The sequence below is a fragment of the Populus nigra genome, chromosome 3 (assembly GCF_951802175.1).
Source record: "Populus nigra chromosome 3, ddPopNigr1.1, whole genome shotgun sequence".
Lineage (NCBI taxonomy): Eukaryota > Viridiplantae > Streptophyta > Magnoliopsida > Malpighiales > Salicaceae > Populus > Populus nigra.
The window spans coordinates 6929968-6949418 of NC_084854.1; the positions used below are offsets into that span (position 1 = coordinate 6929968).

The 19451-nt window shown below is 32.0% G+C and overlaps 2 protein-coding genes across 3 annotated transcripts; one reads left to right on the forward strand and one right to left on the reverse strand.

Moving 5' to 3' along the window:
- Nucleotides 1–5382: 5382 nt before the first annotated feature.
- On the forward strand, nt 5383–10791 carry LOC133689150 (DEAD-box ATP-dependent RNA helicase 37-like). Of its 2 annotated transcripts, none has more exons than XM_062108925.1 (7): nt 5383–5527; nt 5792–6579; nt 6680–6763; nt 8555–8797; nt 9193–9360; nt 9715–9828; nt 10202–10791. In XM_062108925.1, exons 2-7 carry the CDS (start codon nt 5848–5850, stop codon nt 10685–10687), a joined length of 1827 nt encoding a protein of 608 aa, XP_061964909.1. In that variant the 5' UTR covers nt 5383–5527; nt 5792–5847; the 3' UTR covers nt 10688–10791. The 2 variants fall into 2 exon arrangements, with proteins under 2 accessions (XP_061964909.1, XP_061964910.1); XM_062108926.1 differs by having other exon boundaries at nt 5393–5567.
- Nucleotides 10792–10984: 193 nt separating this feature from the next.
- Nucleotides 10985–13129, reverse strand: LOC133689151 (protein WHAT'S THIS FACTOR 9, mitochondrial). Its single transcript, XM_062108927.1, has 2 exons — nt 12734–13129; nt 10985–12270 (listed from the first exon to the last, which is right to left on the reverse strand). Exons 1-2 carry the CDS (start codon nt 13039–13041, stop codon nt 11283–11285), a joined length of 1296 nt encoding a protein of 431 aa, XP_061964911.1. The 5' UTR covers nt 13042–13129; the 3' UTR covers nt 10985–11282.
- Between the last annotated feature and the right edge of the window lie 6322 nt (nt 13130–19451).

The following is a 19451-nucleotide window of genomic DNA, read 5'->3' on the forward strand; positions in this document are numbered from 1 at the left end:
AATAAAAGGAGAGGAAGTCAAAGAAAGAGCAGAATAAAAAGACAAATAAAAATTAAGTTGACCAATCTAGCTACTTAGGTTTGGCCTATATGACTAATGTGTCTAGCTGCACTAGTAAAAGCCAAAGAGAAAAAATAAGGAGAGAAAGAAAAATTGGTATAGCCAGTCTGACTGCGCCCAAACTTTTATATATATATAAAGAGTAGCAAGGTAGTGTCAGGAGTAAATGGTGCCTAAATATTAGAGGAAAAAAAGTGAACAAAAATTCAAAGGAGAAAGAGCAAGCATTTCTTTTTTGTAGAATAGTGCTCAAACATGTACTATATTATGAATTTAAGAGTGCATTAGATGGATGGTAAGGTAATAATGAAGATGTCCTTTTGAGAATGAATTTATAAGAAAATAGATAATGGCTAATTGTGTGTGATGGTGATATTAGAGAGAAAAATACCATATAGTTAAAAAATAAAAACTTTCAGGTTCATAATTGGTGAGCGACTAAGCCAAAGAACTCTCTAAGTGAGGTAAGTAAAAGGACATTAAGAGGTGAGAGATAAGACATCACAATCAATATGGTACTAACAAGCATTTTAGATGATGAGAAAATTCATTATTGTGATACCTCTTTTATAAGGTTCGAATTTAAAATTGTTTTTTTTTCTTTTTCAAAAAAAAGAACCATGTTTACACTTTTTTTTTCCCACCAAGTCCCGGGTAAAGGAACTTGTTTGCTCCTTATATTTATTAAGAAAGGTTAAAGTCTCGAGTGAGTGACACCCCAATTAATCTTGTTATAAGTCCTTTAAGCCACCTTTTAGTAACTCAATCCTGAAACATAGATCCTACTAGTATCCATGATCATGCTTTCATGCCATACTTAGCTTTGATTGAAGTCTTTAATATGATTATTTGCAATTCATATTATTACGAGAGAGATGATAAATTGATTAGTAAGTACGAGTATAGTCATATTGACATATTTATGGGCATTTAAATTGCAATAGATTTTTTAAAAAGAATTCATAAATTCATTTGAATGTATCGAATTAATTTGAGGGGAATATTTTTAAAATCACTTGGAGAGACTTTTAATTTTGATTAATATGCAAGCTAATTCAAGAATACACTCTCCATCAAATAAAAAACAAATATGAAAACATTTCACCGAATCTTGCCATAAAAAAAAAATATGAAAACATTTCACCAAATCATAAAGGGTTCGTAAATGTTAATATACTAAAAGAAATGAGAAACCTTTGGTGCTTCATTGTTCATATGAAAAGTGAAGCACATGGCCCTTTTTTTCATTTCAAACTCTTTTTTTTAATTGAATTCTTCTATAGCTTAATTAGATAAAATTATATTTGAAATTATGATAAACATACTGAATTAAAATATAAAAAACTGACATGTAAAACCCAAAGAAAATGCATGGAAAATCCTAAATTTGTCATAATTTTCATTTAGGCTCCAAAGTTTTTTTTTTCTAGTTTCTATATTTGAGAGAGGTGAAAGAAATTTGCTATAAAATAGTAAAAGAAAGACAAAGTCAGGTTGTCATGATTATGACAACTAAAATAGTTAAGCTTGGTGTCAAAAGGTTCCATGAAATAAAAGGAGTTTGATGATGATGATTTTTCATATTTATCTTACACGAAAACGTAAACCGCGCTTGAGAGAGATTTTTTTATTGGTTTTATTTTGTGTTTTTGAACCAATTTATGGGTGTTTTGAGTTGAGAGATTGATTCATTAGAGTTTCTAGGGTGATTTTTTGGTGTTTTTATGTCAAAAACAGTTTTAAAAAAGAATCTTGAACCCAAAAACACTCACTTGAATTTTCCGGTCACCCCTAGGTGGTCAAAATCTAGCTAGCAAGTGACATGTCGTCTACGCTATTTAAAAAAATAAAATAAAATAGATAAATGACATGTCGTTCATTGTTTATTGTAGAAAAAAAAATATAAGCGCAAACATGGGGGTCTAGGTTAGAAGAGCCAAGCGCGTTTGGGTTTAGGTAGTTGGCTAAAAGCACAGGTCTGGTCTACTAGGCCTAGCATTACCTAGCCTCTACCTCTCTTTTTTGTTTTTATTATGTTTTCTAAATTTTTTAATTCCCCCTGTTGTATATATTTTTTAGTTTACATTAAATTTTTATTTTAATTCAATTTAATACTCTCTATTTCTTTATATTTTTAATTGTTTTGTTTGATTTTTTTAAATAGTAGGTATTTCTTTTTAATTATTTTGTATTTTTATAATGTTTAAGAAGATTATTGTAATTTACATTTATATTTCTTATATTTGATATAAATAAAATTTAATTGTATGATTTATTTTAAAAAAATCATTTGTTCTTGATGAGAAAAAATAACCTCTTAGTTAAAAAATAAAAATGCATAAATTCAAAAGAAAAATGGGTGTTAAATATTTGTATTCTCATCTAAGAAACACAAACAACTCTTTCACAATTGATTCACTCAACTATTTTTAAATTTGTTTTATTAAATATAAATAACATCTTTATATTTTTTTAATAAAAAAATTGATACAATAAAACGAATTTGTAACATTGATATATTTTTCTATCATGTTAAAAATTAATATGGAATAATACCCATAATGTAGCATGAGTTTGAAAACTAGTAAATGCTAATTATGTTATAAGCTAATTAGCATTGAGATATAGTGGTGCTTGAGATTGAGTTTCAACTTTTTTTTTGTTAAAATTTGATTTTTTTTAATGTTTTTTGATTGTTTTGATGTGTTGATGTTAAAAATAAAAAAACTATTATTTTAATATATTTTTAAGTAAAAAGCACTTTATAAAGCAACCACTACCATATTCCTAACACCTCTATAATGGATGTTTGAAAGTATGATAACTTTTGCTTTAGAATTCATTTAAAAAGTTCATTTCACCTAAAAAAACTTCAAATTGATGTTTTTTATAACGTTTTAATAGTTTTAATGTGATGATGTTAAAAAAAAATTAAAAAATATATTTTAATATATTTTTAAGCGAAAAACACTTTTTAAAAGTACATGACACCATAATACCAAATACATCCATTATATTAAAAAAAAGTCAAATCACACCGGTTATAAAAAAGTTGATCTGATTTTGAAAAATAAAGAGTAAATAAAAAAATTATTTGTACTGAGTGTTTTTACTAATTCAGCCTCTGTCAATTGAATATAATTTGCTAACATAAAAAGTTTCTCTCAGCCAAATAAATAGTTTTTTAATACTTAAGTCATGTTATTTTCTTTTAATTTCTTTTATTATCACTAGTCACTTCCACCATCCTTGCCCTCTCTCTTGAATAGTTTTTTTTTTGTTATTTGAAAAATAGTATTTAACTAGACTAGTGACTTGCACTACATTAGAGGCTGGTTAGATTTTTTTAACATATAAAAGGATGCTCAGACAATAACAATAATTTTAAAAAACTAAGAAAAATCTAATACTCGAATCATCAACTTGACTGGATCCAATAAGATTGTGTAATTTAATAATCTAATTTAAACTATAGGCAACGATAACAGACAAACAACAAAGAAAATACTTGCTAACAATTAACTAAAATGAATGAGCCACCGATATCATACTCGGAATGAGAGAAAAAAAAATCATTGGAGATCCACCATCACTCAATTGTTGAAATCACTCATCACAAAAAAAAATTGTTGAGATGATTCAAACTCCACCATAATAGTCTGGATAATGACATCAAAATAAGTTGTATGGGTCTCTAGAGCAAGGTTCTAGGAAAGCAAGCCAAACAAAACAAAATGAAGAGAGCATTTATATATCTTCAATCAATCAATTCTATTTAATTTAAGAATAAAATTTATTTAAAAAAACAACAAATAAAAAAACTCGAGATAACCCAATTAAATAAAAAAACAAAGGTCATAAAAAGCAGGAAAAAAAATTAGATCCTAATCTCTAACTAAATAAACATTGAAGCATAAAATTAAAAAAAAACATTATCTTAAAAAAATGATTAAAAAAAAACCAAAGCAATCCTGGGCAAATCTCCTAAGGTTGGTTTAATTTTCAAAGCTTGCAACTCATAAAATTCTAGACACGAGCTTAACCAATAAGCTCAAATCCAAACCAATTAAACATTGAATAATGAAATCGGGTAAAAAAAATTATCAATCAATAAAATTTTGCAAAGAAAAAAAAACAAACAACAATAAACAAATAAAGATAAAATCTAATTGGAACAAAATTGACTGAGGGTGTAATCGAAAAACAATGTGATTTTAAAAACTATCTCAAATTATAAAAATAGCAATTAAAAGAATATGAATCAAATTTGACAAAGAAAAAAATTTGAAAACAATGTGATTTTAAAAACTATCTCAAATTATAAAAATAGCAATTAAAAGAATAGAAATCAAATTTGACAAAGGAAAAAATTAAATGTGGATGAAATCGAATCAAAAATCCTATTTCATAAATTATTTCAAATAAAAAATAATAACCAAAAGACCATAGATTAAATAAAAAAATAAAGGGAAGTTTAGTGGCTAACTTGAAGGTTTAAGGGGAAGGGTGCAAATACATAGGAAAAGAGAGGAAAGAAAGAAGAAAAAAATGTTTGTCGGCGCCGAACCAGAATTCTTCTCATTACGTGTATCATATTTTCATGTAGGAGACATCAAGACAAAGCAAAAGTGACCTCGAAACTACTGTTTTGGCTACTGAAATTAACCGCATGCGCCAATATAGCAAAAAAAGATTGACGCTTATGCGTCAACTAATATATATATTTTTATTTCTTTTCATTTATTAAAAGACAAAACAATCCTTAACTCAACACAATAACAACAAAAAAACTAGCTGCTCAACTAACCCTAAACTTAAGAATATAAATTCTAAGGGCAATTAAGTTTTTATACTATGCTTATTAAAATGAAAAAACAAAAAAAGCCCTCAATGCCAACCCAATAATTTATTTCTTCTAAGGGCACCAACATGAGTTTGTTGTGCAAGAAAGAAAGTAAATGCCACTTTGTACATGATCAATTGTAAAATGCTAAAATGATCTAATTATAGAGATAATTTTACTCTCAGCTTAACCTTTTTTTATTTTCAAGGACAATACAGTAAATATACTATTGCTTTCTACGGTGCATTGTGTTTAGAGGTATAGTGAATTCACCATCCTCTTTATTTTTTTTAATAATAGATTGAAATTAAAAATATAATAAGGGATTGAAATGATAATAAAAAGGGTTTTTATTTTATTTTTGAAAAACTAAGAAAACATAGGTGCAAATAATGGATTTTGCATAAACGGAAACTACAAAATCTTTCGGGTCTTTCCAGCACCAACAACAGTAAACAAATAAATAAATCTTAATAAACCAAGCATAGAAAAGGACAACATCCGTAACGATATTTTCGCTTCGTGTCCGATCCCGATAAATCATTTAAGAAGAAAAAGAAAAGAAAGAGCAGACTAGGGTTTCTCCATTTGAATTTTAGAACTCAAATTAACGCAACAACTCGGGTCTCTCTCTCTCTCTCCCTCTCTCTCGGCTTCAATTTAGGTTATGTTTTTACAATTTTGTTACTCTATTTTTTGCATTTTTTCCGATTATTTCGCTTCGTTTTTAACAAACTCACCATCTCATGATAGTTAGTGAATTTTGTGCTTCTTCCTTTTCTTTTTTACAATTTTGCTTAATTGTTGTTGTTTATTTAATTTAATTTAATTTGAGGTTTAGTTTTTCTTGCAATTGCGATTGATCGAGTTTCTGATGTTCAATTATAGGGAATTTTGGCGCTGTGGTATTGGATTCTTTTTTCAGTTGTGATTTGCTACCAATTATGAGAACTTCATGGGCAGATTCTGTGGCATCTGAGAATGCAGCATCTGGTTTGTCTGGTCCGCGTCCTACTCGTGCCACTTACATTCCGCCACACCTTCGTAACCGGCCACCATCTTCTGATTTCCTGGCGCCACCACCTGCTGCTCCGTCATTAGGGAATGATCGTGTAGGTTATGGTGGGCCTGCGGGTGGTTCTCGATGGGGTGGCGGTGGTGGCAGTGCTTCGAAACCGGATTCTGGGCGCTTAGGTTATGGTTCTGGTGGTAGAGGAGGTGGTGGTGGTTGGAATAATAGAATGGAACGTGGGAGGGAGCGTGAGGTGAATCCATTTGATGATGATGGTGATGCAGAGCCGGCTTTTGGCGTGCAAGAGAATACAGGAATTAACTTTGATGCGTATGAGGATATTCCTGTGGAGACGAGTGGGCAAAATGTGCCACCACCTGTGAATACCTTTGCAGAGATAGACCTGGGTGACGCAGTGAATCAGAATATTCGGAGATGCAAGTATGTGAAGCCAACTCCAGTGCAGCGCAATGCAATCCCAATATTGCTTGCTGGGAGGGACCTGATGGCTTGTGCTCAGACAGGGTCAGGCAAGACAGCTGCCTTTTGCTTTCCAATAATTGCTGGAATTATGCGGGAGCAGTATGTGCAGAGACCACATGGAGGGAGGACAGTGTACCCACTGGCTCTCATTCTTTCTCCTACAAGGGAGCTTTCGTGTCAGGTGTTATTTAGTTTCAGGCTAGTCATGTGCATTCTGGATCATGTAATGGCTTTATTCGACATGTTTTTCTTATTTTTCTTTATTTGCAATCTGACTGCAGATACACGATGAAGCCAAAAAATTCGCCTATCAAACTGGTGTCAAGGTGGTGGTAGTTTATGGAGGTGCTCCAGTCAACCAACAGGTTTAAATCATATGACAATAGCTCTCTCTCTCTTCATTTCTTTTCTTTTCTTTTCTTTTTTTCTATTAGTGCTGGATATCTTTTGTATGGTTCTCTTCTTCTTGAATCCATTATCCTTAAAAAAGTAATTGCTCTTATTCTATCATTGGTGCTTTTTTCTTATTTCATTCTTACTCTCTATTATATGATAGAGGGAAATAGATAAGACCAGAGTCCAATTGTGCCCACTGTACCTCCTATGTGACAACATGGGGGCGTTTCGGATTGGGTTTCCTAACCAACTTTAAAATGATAACAATAGCTCGTTTCTGGTTTATTATTTTGAATGATATCTCCTTCATTGGAAACTGCTTAGATGTCTGATAAACCATGGGAAATACAGTGGCACTAATAGTAGCAAAGTCCTCTTTAGCAGCACCCTTCTTTTCCAGACCAATTACATGGATTCATTTCTGGATGTACTTCAACTGACACATCACCCAAATTTCTAGCCTGAACCATGTTCAAAATGATTAGATCAATTGTCCATTCTTCTAATGATGCTCACATGACTTTCATTGAGTTGGCAATTTCCTATTAATGTGTTAAGTGATTTATTCTGGAAATGTGAATATGCATGCGGCCTTGCACTAATGTTTGGAACCTTCGAATATGTCAGCCATTATGTGCTTGACTGTTTTGTTCCAAATTTTACGGGTGATAATAAATGTTTCATACACCTGAAATATTATGGGCTGCCGGTGCTCTTCCACCACGCTCCAGGTTCTTTCTTTTCCCCTTTACCCACTATGGCATGCCTTCATACCTGTGTCAACCCCTTTACCCACTAGAGCATGCCTTCATGCCCATGCCATGATGGTTGTGAGGAGTTTACCATTGCTCCTTGTATATTTTCGCCATACTGTACTTGGACTTTACCATTAGCCATGTCTTTATGAGCACATTTGCCTCATATTTCTAAGCTTGCTTACAGGTTTGTTACTAGCAAGCTACCTTACTGGGGATGCATCTCAATGAATTTTACTCTTATCTCACTTGTTTCAAAAATGCTTGTTCCATATGTCTTGATTAGTTCAGTATTCTGCATGCTCCATTTTGCTGTTGCATTGCAGATAGTCATTTATTGACTTGTACTTGGACTAGAACTAGATGTCACTGTAGATTGCTTGATGTGAGGGAGTTATTACATAGTTGTCCAATATGCTCATTCAGCTCCTGGATGATTTTAATCTTTGTGGGGCCACTGTGTTTTGCTAGTGCCTAAGTGGTAGTGATTGTCCGAGGATTGTTAATGGATGATACATTAAAGGGGTCTGGGTTAAAGGGGATTTGAACTGCTATTGTCATGCTCCCACCACCTACAATGCCTTAACTGCTGTAGCTGCCACCAGGAATACCACCATACCTCTATCTTGCCAATAACACAGCCAACTACTCTTAACATTTATACTTGTAGCTTTTTATCTCCATACCAAATGCAACCTTAGCATGAATGTTGTGGTGCAAGGGAGCTGATTGGCAGGGAGGGTGATATTTAAGGGACCATCATAAAATGTTTTTAAAATGTTACTATGAAGCGACTTACTTCACTTGGGGAGTTGCAATAGCAATGGTTATACTTGCTTTTACACCATCACAGTCAATTGCGTTGCTGGATACACACGTATATATGTTTTTCTTCATAACGTTATGCCTTTTGTGACCTTTCAGCTTTATTTTGCCTTTATGTTGTCTCAAAGGAGTGCCTGTCATCTAGTTTAATTATTCACTAGCTCTTTATTGCTTGGTCAGTTGCGAGAACTTGAGAGAGGGGTTGATGTTCTAGTGGCAACTCCTGGACGGTTAGTGGATTTGGTTGAGAGGGCTAGAGTGTCATTGCAGATGATCAGATATTTAGCACTTGATGAGGCAGACAGGATGCTGGATATGGGATTTGAACCTCAGATTAGAAAGATAGTGGAACAAATGGACATGCCCCCATGTGGCAGGAGACAGACAATGCTGTTCAGTGCCACCTTTCCTAAAGAAATACAGGTTTGTTTTAGTTGCTGGTGCTGGTTGAGTTAGTTTCCACTCTTTTTCTTGTGAAGCTCATTTATTAATATAGTGATATGTCTGAGTATTTTATCTTGGTTATGAAAATGATGGGTTTTATTTTTTCAGTGAGTGTATATATAATAATACTTGGTTGCTAAATTATGGTATGAAGTAGCTTGACTGCTAAAGTTTATCATTCTAGTGAGGATCTACCTTTGGTTCTGTTTGGACAATTGCCTACTTAGATAAGCAAGCACCATTGTTATCTAGTAGTTGCTGCACACTCTTTTAGGTGCTAACCATTCACATGTGAAGGTTGCTTGTTGATATCCATTGAAGACTGCCATTTCAGTTGCATCTGACTGTTTTTTTGCAATTTGGCTGACATGCAGAGACTTGCATCTGATTTTCTTTCAAATTACATATTTTTGGCTGTCGGAAGGGTCGGTTCGAGTACTGATTTAATTGTTCAAAGAGTTGAATATGTTCATGAGACTGACAAGAGAAGTCATCTCATGGACCTTCTTCATGCTCAGAGAGAAACTGAAGTTAATGGCAAGGTACGATGAAACAACTTGCTGACCATGACAATTTTATATGATCTAATCTTTTCTCTAGCAAAATTATTAGTGATTTGATTTATTCATATCAATTAAGGAGAAGAGTCTCTTCCAGCCTCATTAAAATTTCAAACTTAGCCCCTTGAATTTGATTTATCTAGTGACAGGTAGGTGAGTAGAAGGTTTTAACTCATATTATAAAAGGATAAAATTGAGGAAAAAGGTGAGACATGTCTTATCAAGAGAGAAAAAAGCCTGAATGAGAGAAGAGAGGAATAAAAGGATGCAAACAGCCACCATACAAAAAACTTCAAAAGTGTACTATAGTGACCATGGATTTTTGTTAAATTGCAGCATTCTCTGACGTTAGTTTTTGTGGAGACAAAGAAGGGAGCCGACTCATTGGAACATTGGTTGTATGTCAATAAATTTCCTGCTACATCAATTCATGGAGATAGATCACAACAGGTAAGCTATCGGATTTGGGTTTAGTAGTGAGTACTGAGTACATGAATGTGGCAGGTATCTTTTACTTTGTTTCTTCAGCATTTTTATTTATGCAATACCCTACAACATTGATGAGCTTAAGCAGTCTTGAGGTTAGTGTTTTTATAAAGATTATTCTGGGGCATATGGTAATTTAGACTCCTTTCTTTGGTATACTATGAGAAAGTAACACTACAATTTAGGAAAAGGAACAGATGGCCTTCTTCACTCTTGACACAAAAAATCTGTAGAGAGTAGAGAATCACTCCAACTTGTTTAGTTGCCTGTTGTTTTCTTGCACCATGCAATTACTAGCTATATTCTTCAATATGATCATCTCTATGTTGGCATGCAGGAAAGAGAAATGGCACTTAGATCATTCAAGAGTGGGAAGACGCCAATTCTAGTTGCGACAGATGTGGCAGCAAGGGGTCTTGATATACCCCATGTGGCTCATGTGGTGAATTTTGATCTTCCAAATGACATTGATGATTATGTTCATCGGATAGGGCGAACAGGGCGAGCTGGAAAAACAGGTCTGGCTACAGCATTTTTTAATGAGAATAATTTGTCATTAGCAAGACCTCTAGCTGATCTTATGCAAGAAGCAAATCAAGAAGTGCCTGCCTGGCTCACCCGTTATGCTTCACGGGTTTCATTTAGTGGTGGCAAGAATCGGCGCTCTGTGGGAGCCCGTTTTGGTGGCCGTGATATGAGAAGGGATGGCTCTTTTAACAGGGGTACAGATTATTATGGAGGAAACAGTAGTAGCGGTGGATATGGGGTTTCTGCTGGTTATGGTGGGGGTTACAATCCAGCTGTAGCCAGTGCTTGGGATTAGTATCGTACCAAATCCCGGAATCCGATCTCTTGTTTTCGTATGCGTATATAAATTTCTTGTCTTCACAATTCAAAGGATTAAATTAATTTTTTTATCCTCCAGTAGTCATAGATTTGTCTTTGTATTTGTGTTTTATGCATCAGCTGTCATGGGAGGTGAAACAATCAATTTGCGCCAGGTAGGTGATGCATTAGATTTTTTAATGTTAAAAATTGAATTACAATTTTAAATGCGGTTATTTTTTACTTCAAAAATTCCAAAAAAAAAAACATTTTAAAAAGAAAAAAAACCGAAAAGTAGAAGAACACGACTTGAAGGACTGCATGATGGTAACACATTAGTGTATGATCATCGAATTGTCGCACACCGCATCAAGAGCTTTATCCACCTATTCAACTCGAAGACAAAACCCATGCATGCTAATGTGCATAAACACAATCCCCTATCAAGATCTACAGTCAAGAGCATCTGGCAAGATAATTATCCAAAATCAATACTTCTGTTCGGTGATCATTGACTCAATATCTGAAGGTCCCGAGGACCCTCTCTCTCACTTCTAAAATGTGGCAATTAGCGAATTTATTACGATAAAAGACTAATCTTCATCAGAATCCTCTCCCATCTCAGAGGTTTCCTCGTAGCAGTCATCACCTATTTCAACCTCTTCCTCCTCAGATTCTTCTTGTCCAGTTTCATCCTCCACGTCATTTAGCAAAATTTCCTGAGGAATCATCTTTACACCTTTATCGCGATAAAGAAGCCCTGTCCTCATCACATGATAAAACTTTTCTCTTAGACGAGCAAGAGGATGTGGATTTGCTAATTTTCCACGCCTGTAACCTTCTCTTAGAGCAACAGTTGTTGTCTTACACTTCAACGAGAGGTAGAAAATCCCTGGATACCTTGTAAAGAGTCGAGTAAACTTATGAGGAAGAATTAATTCCTCTCTCAGGCTCCTCACGTAGTTTCTCTTAGTCTTCTTATGAATTGTGAGGCTCAAAAGCTCATGCAGAACTCCAACAACCCGTTTCTCCATGAGTTCACTATCCGGGTCAATCCTTTTTGAATCATCATATGGTGAAATATAAGGTAATTTGTGAAACTCCTCCATCCATGCTCTCACTTTCTTCTGCCCTCCATAGCCCTTTGGAAAACTCATTGGGAAAGTCAAAGCTGTGTACCCACTCTTAAACTGCCGATACTCCTTACCCTTTTCACTAGTCTCATTGCTCCTCTGCAATGCCGAAACTGCAAATTCTTCATGCCATTGCACAAGCCGCAAACTCCTAGTCCCATTTGGTGCCTTAGCAAATTGAAAATGGTCAGGATACTTAGGTATCAATACTTTCTCGAAGTTAACAGGCAAACCCAGATCCCATTTCAAGGGGTGTAGTGATTGAAGGGGCACTGTCCGACTCTTCATCATCATAAGCACTCTACAAAGTCTTTCCACTGTATCACTCTCATAAGTTTGATGGATAGTTTGTTCTTGTGAATCTAGCAAGAGCGCAGTGTCTGTTAACCGAAAACAAGGCAAATTGGTGTATTGAGCATGTGGAAACTCATTAAAAAGAGTTGGGTACCTACACATAAACGGATTAAGTAGTAAGAAAATATCATTCCTTTAACCATCAATAAATCCCACCAATAATATCATTCATATAAGTCATTAATTGCATACGAGGTGAAGGTATACCTAAATCCATGAAAGAAAACTGATTTTACTCAAGAGTTGCTTTCTTAGAATTTTAGGACAGAATCTATCAGCTACAATTTAGAACCAAAGAGAATACATAGAATTAGTAAACTACAAAACTCCAATTTCCACATCAACCTCTAAAAATCGGCGCTCTCGAAATCTCATCGCAAAACAACCACACAGCCAAGTTATCAATATGGGAAAATCACAAAATGCGCACACCTAAAAACTGAAGAAAAGATTCAAACTTTCATCTAACACATTCATTTCTACAACCCTACATTCAATAAAACAAGGCAAAATCACTTAAGGGTAATAAGAAAAACCGCATAAACACTTCAAAATACCTGCGCATGAAACGTAAAACAGGGACAGTAAGGCCAAGAAGTTTTTGCCACTCAGAGACAGACTTTGCAGTGAGAAATCCAGTAGGAGACCTTTTGATTGCATCTTTTAAAAGACAAGCTGCTTTAAGATCAGTTTCTGTATCAATTATATGGTCTAAAGATCGGTTTTTCACCCATTTAAGCCTTACTTTTACAATGGACCGACTTTGGAAAAAATCGTAAAGTTTGCTGCTTTGAGGTTCAAGCTGGGATTTTGATTGTAATAAGGTTTTTAATGTAATAAGAGAATTGTGGGTTTTGAACATCATTGTTCAGTGAAGTTCGTCTCCTAGGTTTTTGTTGTTAGATTTTTGTGTTCTCTCTTTTGTTGTGGTTGCAATGGCGACAGTCTAATTTCCTTACGACTTGTCGTTTTCTCCATGGGTAATTTCTTTTTCTTCCCCGAGAGGTCGTTTTTCTTCTTGTATTTTTTTGTATCGCTAAATGTTGTTGTTTTTCCTTGATCTTAAGAAAAATGAAAAAGAAAGAAGGAACAAATTTAATTTGATTTCTCGTAAGTGCATTCCTCTCAATATTTCAAGGGGAAGATGCCCAAAGGGTGATGTGAATGGACGAACATAAGAGAAAATGTTAATATGTGGTTCTTGGCAAGTAAAACTAAAAAATAAAAAATAAAACATAAGATAAAATCTCAAAAAAGATTATGAAACATTGGATTATAATGTTAATATAAAATCCAATCACTGGTCATGGATTATAATTTTTTTCTTAATATTTTAAATTTTTATTTTATATATTTTTAAAGATTTAGTCTAATTATAAGTAATAATTACATTTTACACGTTATTCCAGCTTGAATTTAAAATATTTTTTTTATTAACTCATTAACTTGATTGATATATAAAAATATAATTTTATTGTAAAAAAGATGATTTTGTTCATCTAAACTCCATCCATTGTAGAGAACGAATCCATAATATTGATTTTCAGGAATTGATATATCAATGTATCCAGCTATTTCAAAAAACTAGTATATATAGATAATTGTCATAAAACATGTATCCTGAACTAATTCATATGAGAATTTTATATAGAGAGATCACTTAGTTATATGGAAAAGCTCACGTGACGGTTGTGTAAAAGATTCTTAAACTTGAGATCACTAAATTATAATATATAGAGAATGTTATGTTTTTATCTTATTACATGTTATCTTAATCAAGATAACGAATGGGTAAACATTGTGTATAACATGAATTATAAGTAGGTACTTGAATGATCAAGAGAGGATTCATCACCCTAGATGAATTAGAAAAAAAAATATTTCATCTGTTCTTAAATAGTATTGACTAATAAATCCTTGATCAAGGTGGAATGAGTTTTTTTTAAAGAGTTTTAAATCTTATTCAAATAATCAATGACTATTATATAAAAAATAAATATGATTTAATATGTCAGACATACTCCATGCTTTAATGTCAAATCGGATCATGACACGTTGCTGGACAATGCACATGATCTTTAAATATAAATTAATCAATTATTGAATTGATAATAAATTAAATTGTTTAATTTATTTAATTCTATTTAATTATAATTATAATTTATACTTAGGTCAGCATATTATGAACCTAATGGGTCACACACATTAAGAACCATTAGTAATAAATTAAACTAGGATGATTTAATTAAGTATGACTTGATTAAAATATATTTTAGAAATTAAGGACTACAATATAATTAAATTCAAGGATTGTATTTCTAGACCTAGAAAAATTAAGTAAGGACTTCATTGAGTTCATTTCTAAATTTTTCCTGAATTAATATATGAATATTATTCAAGAGGCAAATTGATATTTTGTCGATCTATAGAGTTTTTCAGATTTTTCTATAAATAGTAAGTTATGCTTCTTATTTTTTAGTGATTGTTTATTAGATAGAAAATCAAGGTAAGTCATAAAATATAGAACTAACACTCTAAGTATAACAATCTCTCTTTCTCTCTCTCTCTCCTAAATAGAGATTTAGAAGATTTTTCATTAGTGGTTCATGTGGATTATCATTTGAAGCCGGCCAAATAGACGACTTGTGATTTGCGACAAGTCAGCTTTTAAAAAATTATTCAAAGTCAAATAAGACCAGATCTTTAAATAATAAAAATAAAAAATGAATAAAAGATAATGTCCATATTACTGCTATAATATTTATTTATTTTTTCTATTCAACAAGAGAATTGCCTTTAACTAGGCAACTAGACTTCATTCAACAAAAGAATTGTCTAAAATGCGGTTTTGACCCAAAAAAACCAACCACTAATTTTCTTGTTACCACTAATGGCTAGAATCAAGATAAGAGCATACAAAGCGTTGTCTATCTTTTTTTTCTTAAAAAAATAAGGATTGATAACCTGTCGTCTGCCCCTTAAAAAAAATAAAAAGGTCTAGATACACAGGTCTGGGCTTTGTTTTTAAAGTCGAGGCCATGTCCACACACTTAGCCTCTTATTTTTTTTGTGTCCTTCATTTTTTTTTCCTTCCAATTACATCCTTTAACTTTTTTTAAAAAAAGTTTCTCTACTTTTGTTAATATATATTTAGCTAAAAATAAATTTAAAAAACAAAATTATTAAATCCAATGAGGTCCATGATCCAGGTCGCAGCTTTAAGAATTATGCCACGAAACCTAGGTTAATCTAATATATTGTTGTCTTTTTATTTATTTATTTATTCCAAATTCATCTTTTAATTCTCTAAACAAAATTATTTTTCTCTATTTTTGTTATCATATATTCAGGTAAAAGAATAATTTTTTTAAAAAAATATTATTTAACTTAATGGAGTTTATGATCCAAATCACAAGTTTGACAGTTAAGTTATAAAATAAAAGTCTATCCAATATATTGTCATTTCAATATTTTTTTTAAAATATTTCAAACTCTAAAAAACTAGATGAGAGGATGAAAAACAAAAATCAGATTTTATATAATATATTAAAAGAAATGGGAAGATTTATGGTGCTTTGTTGTTCATATAATATATTAAAAAACGAGAAAACCTATGGTGTTTCACTGTTCATATAAACATTAAAGCACTTGAACTTTTTTTTCTTTTAATTGAATTATTTTCTAGCATAATTAGATGAATATCAATTTGCAACTATGGTAAAAATATAAAATTAAAAGATTACAAATGAAATTAATAAACACAAAAAAATACATGGCTAATCCCACATTCACTACAATTTTCATTTTGGTTCAAAATTTTATTTTGTTTATTGAGAGATGTGAGAGAAAATCATCAAAAAAACAGCAGAAGAAAGAGAAAGTTGTTGATTATCATGATTTTAGCAACCAAAATGACCAAGTTTAATGATTAATGGTTTCATTCGAAAAGAGAAGTTTGATGGTGGTAGTTTTTGACCTTCATCTTGCCTGAAAAATTAGATTGGGCTTGAGAGAGATTTTTTTTTCCAGTTTAACTTTGTAGTTTTTGACCAATTTATGAGAGTTTTAAGTTGAAAGATTAGTTTATTGAGATTTACAATGTGTTTTTTTGTTTTTGTTTTCTTTCAAATATATATTTTTATTCTAATTCTTTTTGTTTTTTTATCAAATAAAGAATTCATGGCAAAAAAAAAATTATAAAAAATATTTTAATAAGAAAAGCAGGAATACTAGATTTTTTTTCAATGAGGTTTAAATTATTTATGTTTTAATAAAAATAAAAATGAAGAGCTCTCGTGATATGAGATCAGATATCTTAATATATATCTTTATCTCAGCTTTTTGACTTACTCTTTTATTGGAATCAATAAAGTTTTTATCATTTATTAACATGCATAATTATCGATTCATTTTATTGAACGCATGTATTAAATTTTTAATTTACAATTAAGATTTTTCTTGATTGTAGAAAAAAACATTAACAATGTTTGTGTTTTTTTTTGCATTAAACAAAATTCCTCCATCTTGCAACGCAACACAAAGAATTAAATTAGTATTTTACTATTTGTTACTACCAGAACCATATTAATTTATTGGAAGAAATGGATTATGTTGTGGCGTGCACGATGTCGAGTGTAGGGTTATCCTCCTGGATCGAGAGGTTTTTTTGGATTTGTTGGGATAAATCATAAAATTATGATTTGAAAGGTTCAGAAGTTGTCACCTAGTATTATGGTTACTAGGAAACATAATGGTCTGCGAGAGTTTGGGTAAGAGAACAAGTTATACATAGAAAAGATGCATCACTCATAGTGCACCCTACCTATGGAAATTTACATTGTTGATTGATTGTTTTTTTTTTTCTTTTCTAACTCTTGTTTTTATTTGTTGGTTCATCTAAGGTTTAAGAAAGGTCCTTCTCGGTAACGAGATTCCTATCTTATCAGGTTAAAATCTAACCATTTTAAAGTTTAAATCTTAATGATGTATTTTTATTTTGTAACTGTAATACCTGAAGATATATTTTATAGTGTAATTTTATACCATTAAATATCAAAGTCTACAATTAATTCCTAACATTTTATTTTTATCAATTCATTTAATTTAATACGAGAGTATGCAATACATTGTAAAATTCATATCCCAAATATTGATTAAACAAATTAATTTTTATGGTGTTTTTGAAGTTTTGGCCAAATCCTAATGGATAATCATAAACTGGTTATGATACTCATTGACTGATTTTTTAGATTTAAGTATGATAAAAATACGATTTTTATTTTTTATAAAATACACATAAATTTTTTTTATAGAATTTGGTTATATGCATATGAATAAAAACATGTTTTTGTATTTGTTTAAACAAGGATTTTTTTTGTGATTTTTATAAAAATCTTGAAGAAAAGCAAGTATTTTTAATACCAAATAAGTATCTTATAGTGTAAGTCTACAATTCTGATATTAAATGAAATGATTGAAAGAACGTGCGAAGGACTCACAAATAATTCTAAAATGGTCTATGAATCTTTTTTCTGAGATTTTAGAAATCGTGTAGGGTTTATTTGGAAAAACACAATAATGTGTTTTAAATCAAACAAGATACCAATTCAAAACAATCTATTCTTTCATCATTCACCAACTTAATAATCCAACAAACAAACAATCAAATATAAAATCTTGTTAATTTCATAAATTATATTCAAATCATATATTAATTCGCAAACCTAAACATAATTAATGCATCAATATTTAATGTTCAAATATCAATCACAACCCTAAAAATGAATCCACTAATCAACACAAATTACCAAATCATTTCGAACAAAAAACACATATAAATCCAAACCAATAATGTCCATACAATCCAAAAACATACATAACAATGAGCAATTTATCCCAAAATTCATAACATTTTAGCAATTTATTAGAAAAATAATTTGAGGTTATGAATCGATCTTCTAGGATGTTTGACGTATCCATGAATTACTGGAATCATGCTAAAAGGGTTGCTTGAATAGCGGTGGCGCATGTACTATGCAATAACATCGCTACCGATGCATGGAATCATGCTTTATCGCTACTGGAGGAGGATCACCATGTGAATCTAAAACTCCTTTATCTACTTTTTGATTCCTTACTAACAGTGCAACAAACAAATACTTGTAAAGGGAGCTCTTTTCTATTAATTTGCAAGCTTTTTTCTAATTTTTAGTCTAGGTCTGTTTTTTTTTCCTACTGCCAAGTGTTATTTCTACTGCTTCTAGGAAAAAATCTTACTAGTTCTGAAACTAATACATCCCCTCTTTGATTCCTCACTAGTTGAGTTACGAACAAATCTCTTTAGAGGGGGATCTGCTACGTTGAAGTTCAATGTTTGCTCCTATTTTTAAGCTCAAATCTAATTTTCTCCCCACTATTGCATTTTGATGTTGTTACTAGTGAGAGAGAATTTTACTAGGTCTGAAACTATAACATCTCTTGGATTCCCTACTAGCAGTGCCATAAAAAGATCTTTATAGAGAGAGCTCTGCTATGTTGAAGTTCAATGTTTGCTTTTGGTTTTCAATTCAAGACTGTCTCTTCTCCGTACTACTTCGTTTTAATATTGCTACTAGTGGGAGAAGATTTTACAAGGTCTGAAACTACTACATACCCTCTTGGATTCCCCACTAATAGTGTCGTGAACAGATCTCTTTAAATGAGGATCTACCATGTTGAAGTTTAATGTTTGCTCATGTTTTTCAGCCCAAAAATGTCTCTTTTTCCTATTGCTACATTTTAATGCTGCTATTAGTGGGAGAAAATTTTATTAGGTCTGAAACTACTACATCCCATCTTGGATTCCCTACTATTAGTGCTATAAATAGATATTTGTAGAGGGAGCTCTACTACTTTGAAGTTCGATGTCTGCTCCTGTTTTTTTCTTTAGAGTTGGTTGTTGTTATCACTGCTTGTAAGGGCTGTTTTGTGATGATTTGAGGGTTGTCTTGGGGTGACTTGGAAATAGAATTTTCTAGTATGGAAAATGGTTGTTTGGAAGGTGTTTTAGTGGTTGAAGCTTTGTATGATTTGAGGTCTGTTTCAAAGTGTTTTAGTTATAGTTTTCATAGCTTTTGTAGTCTTGGTTGGGAGGCAATATTCATGTCAGTGTTTCTCCTCCTCTACGCTTCTTGGTTTAAGGTTTTGTGGGAGAAACGAGGAGGTTATAGGGCCTATAGGTTGGTGTAATCTTGACTTTTGATATTGAAAAATAGATCTGTGTCATTCGTTGAAGAT

What these genes read in the sequence shown, in the direction of transcription:
- LOC133689151 (XM_062108927.1), bottom strand. Translation starts at nt 13,041, where the DNA reads ATGATGTTCAAAACCCACAATTCTCTTATTACATTAAAAACCTTATTA. An exon ending in GTTTTACGTTTCATGCGCAG is followed by an intron (nt 12,271 to 12,733) that starts GTATTTTGAAGT and finishes GTTTATGTGTAG; the next exon opens with GTACCCAACTCTTTTTAATG.
- LOC133689150 (XM_062108925.1), top strand. Translation starts at nt 5,848, where the DNA reads ATGAGAACTTCATGGGCAGATTCTGTGGCATCTGAGAATGCAGCATCT. An exon ending in GTGCTCCAGTCAACCAACAG is followed by an intron (nt 6,764 to 8,554) that starts GTTTAAATCATA and finishes TTGCTTGGTCAG; the next exon opens with TTGCGAGAACTTGAGAGAGG. An exon ending in AAACTGAAGTTAATGGCAAG is followed by an intron (nt 9,361 to 9,714) that starts GTACGATGAAAC and finishes GTTAAATTGCAG; the next exon opens with CATTCTCTGACGTTAGTTTT.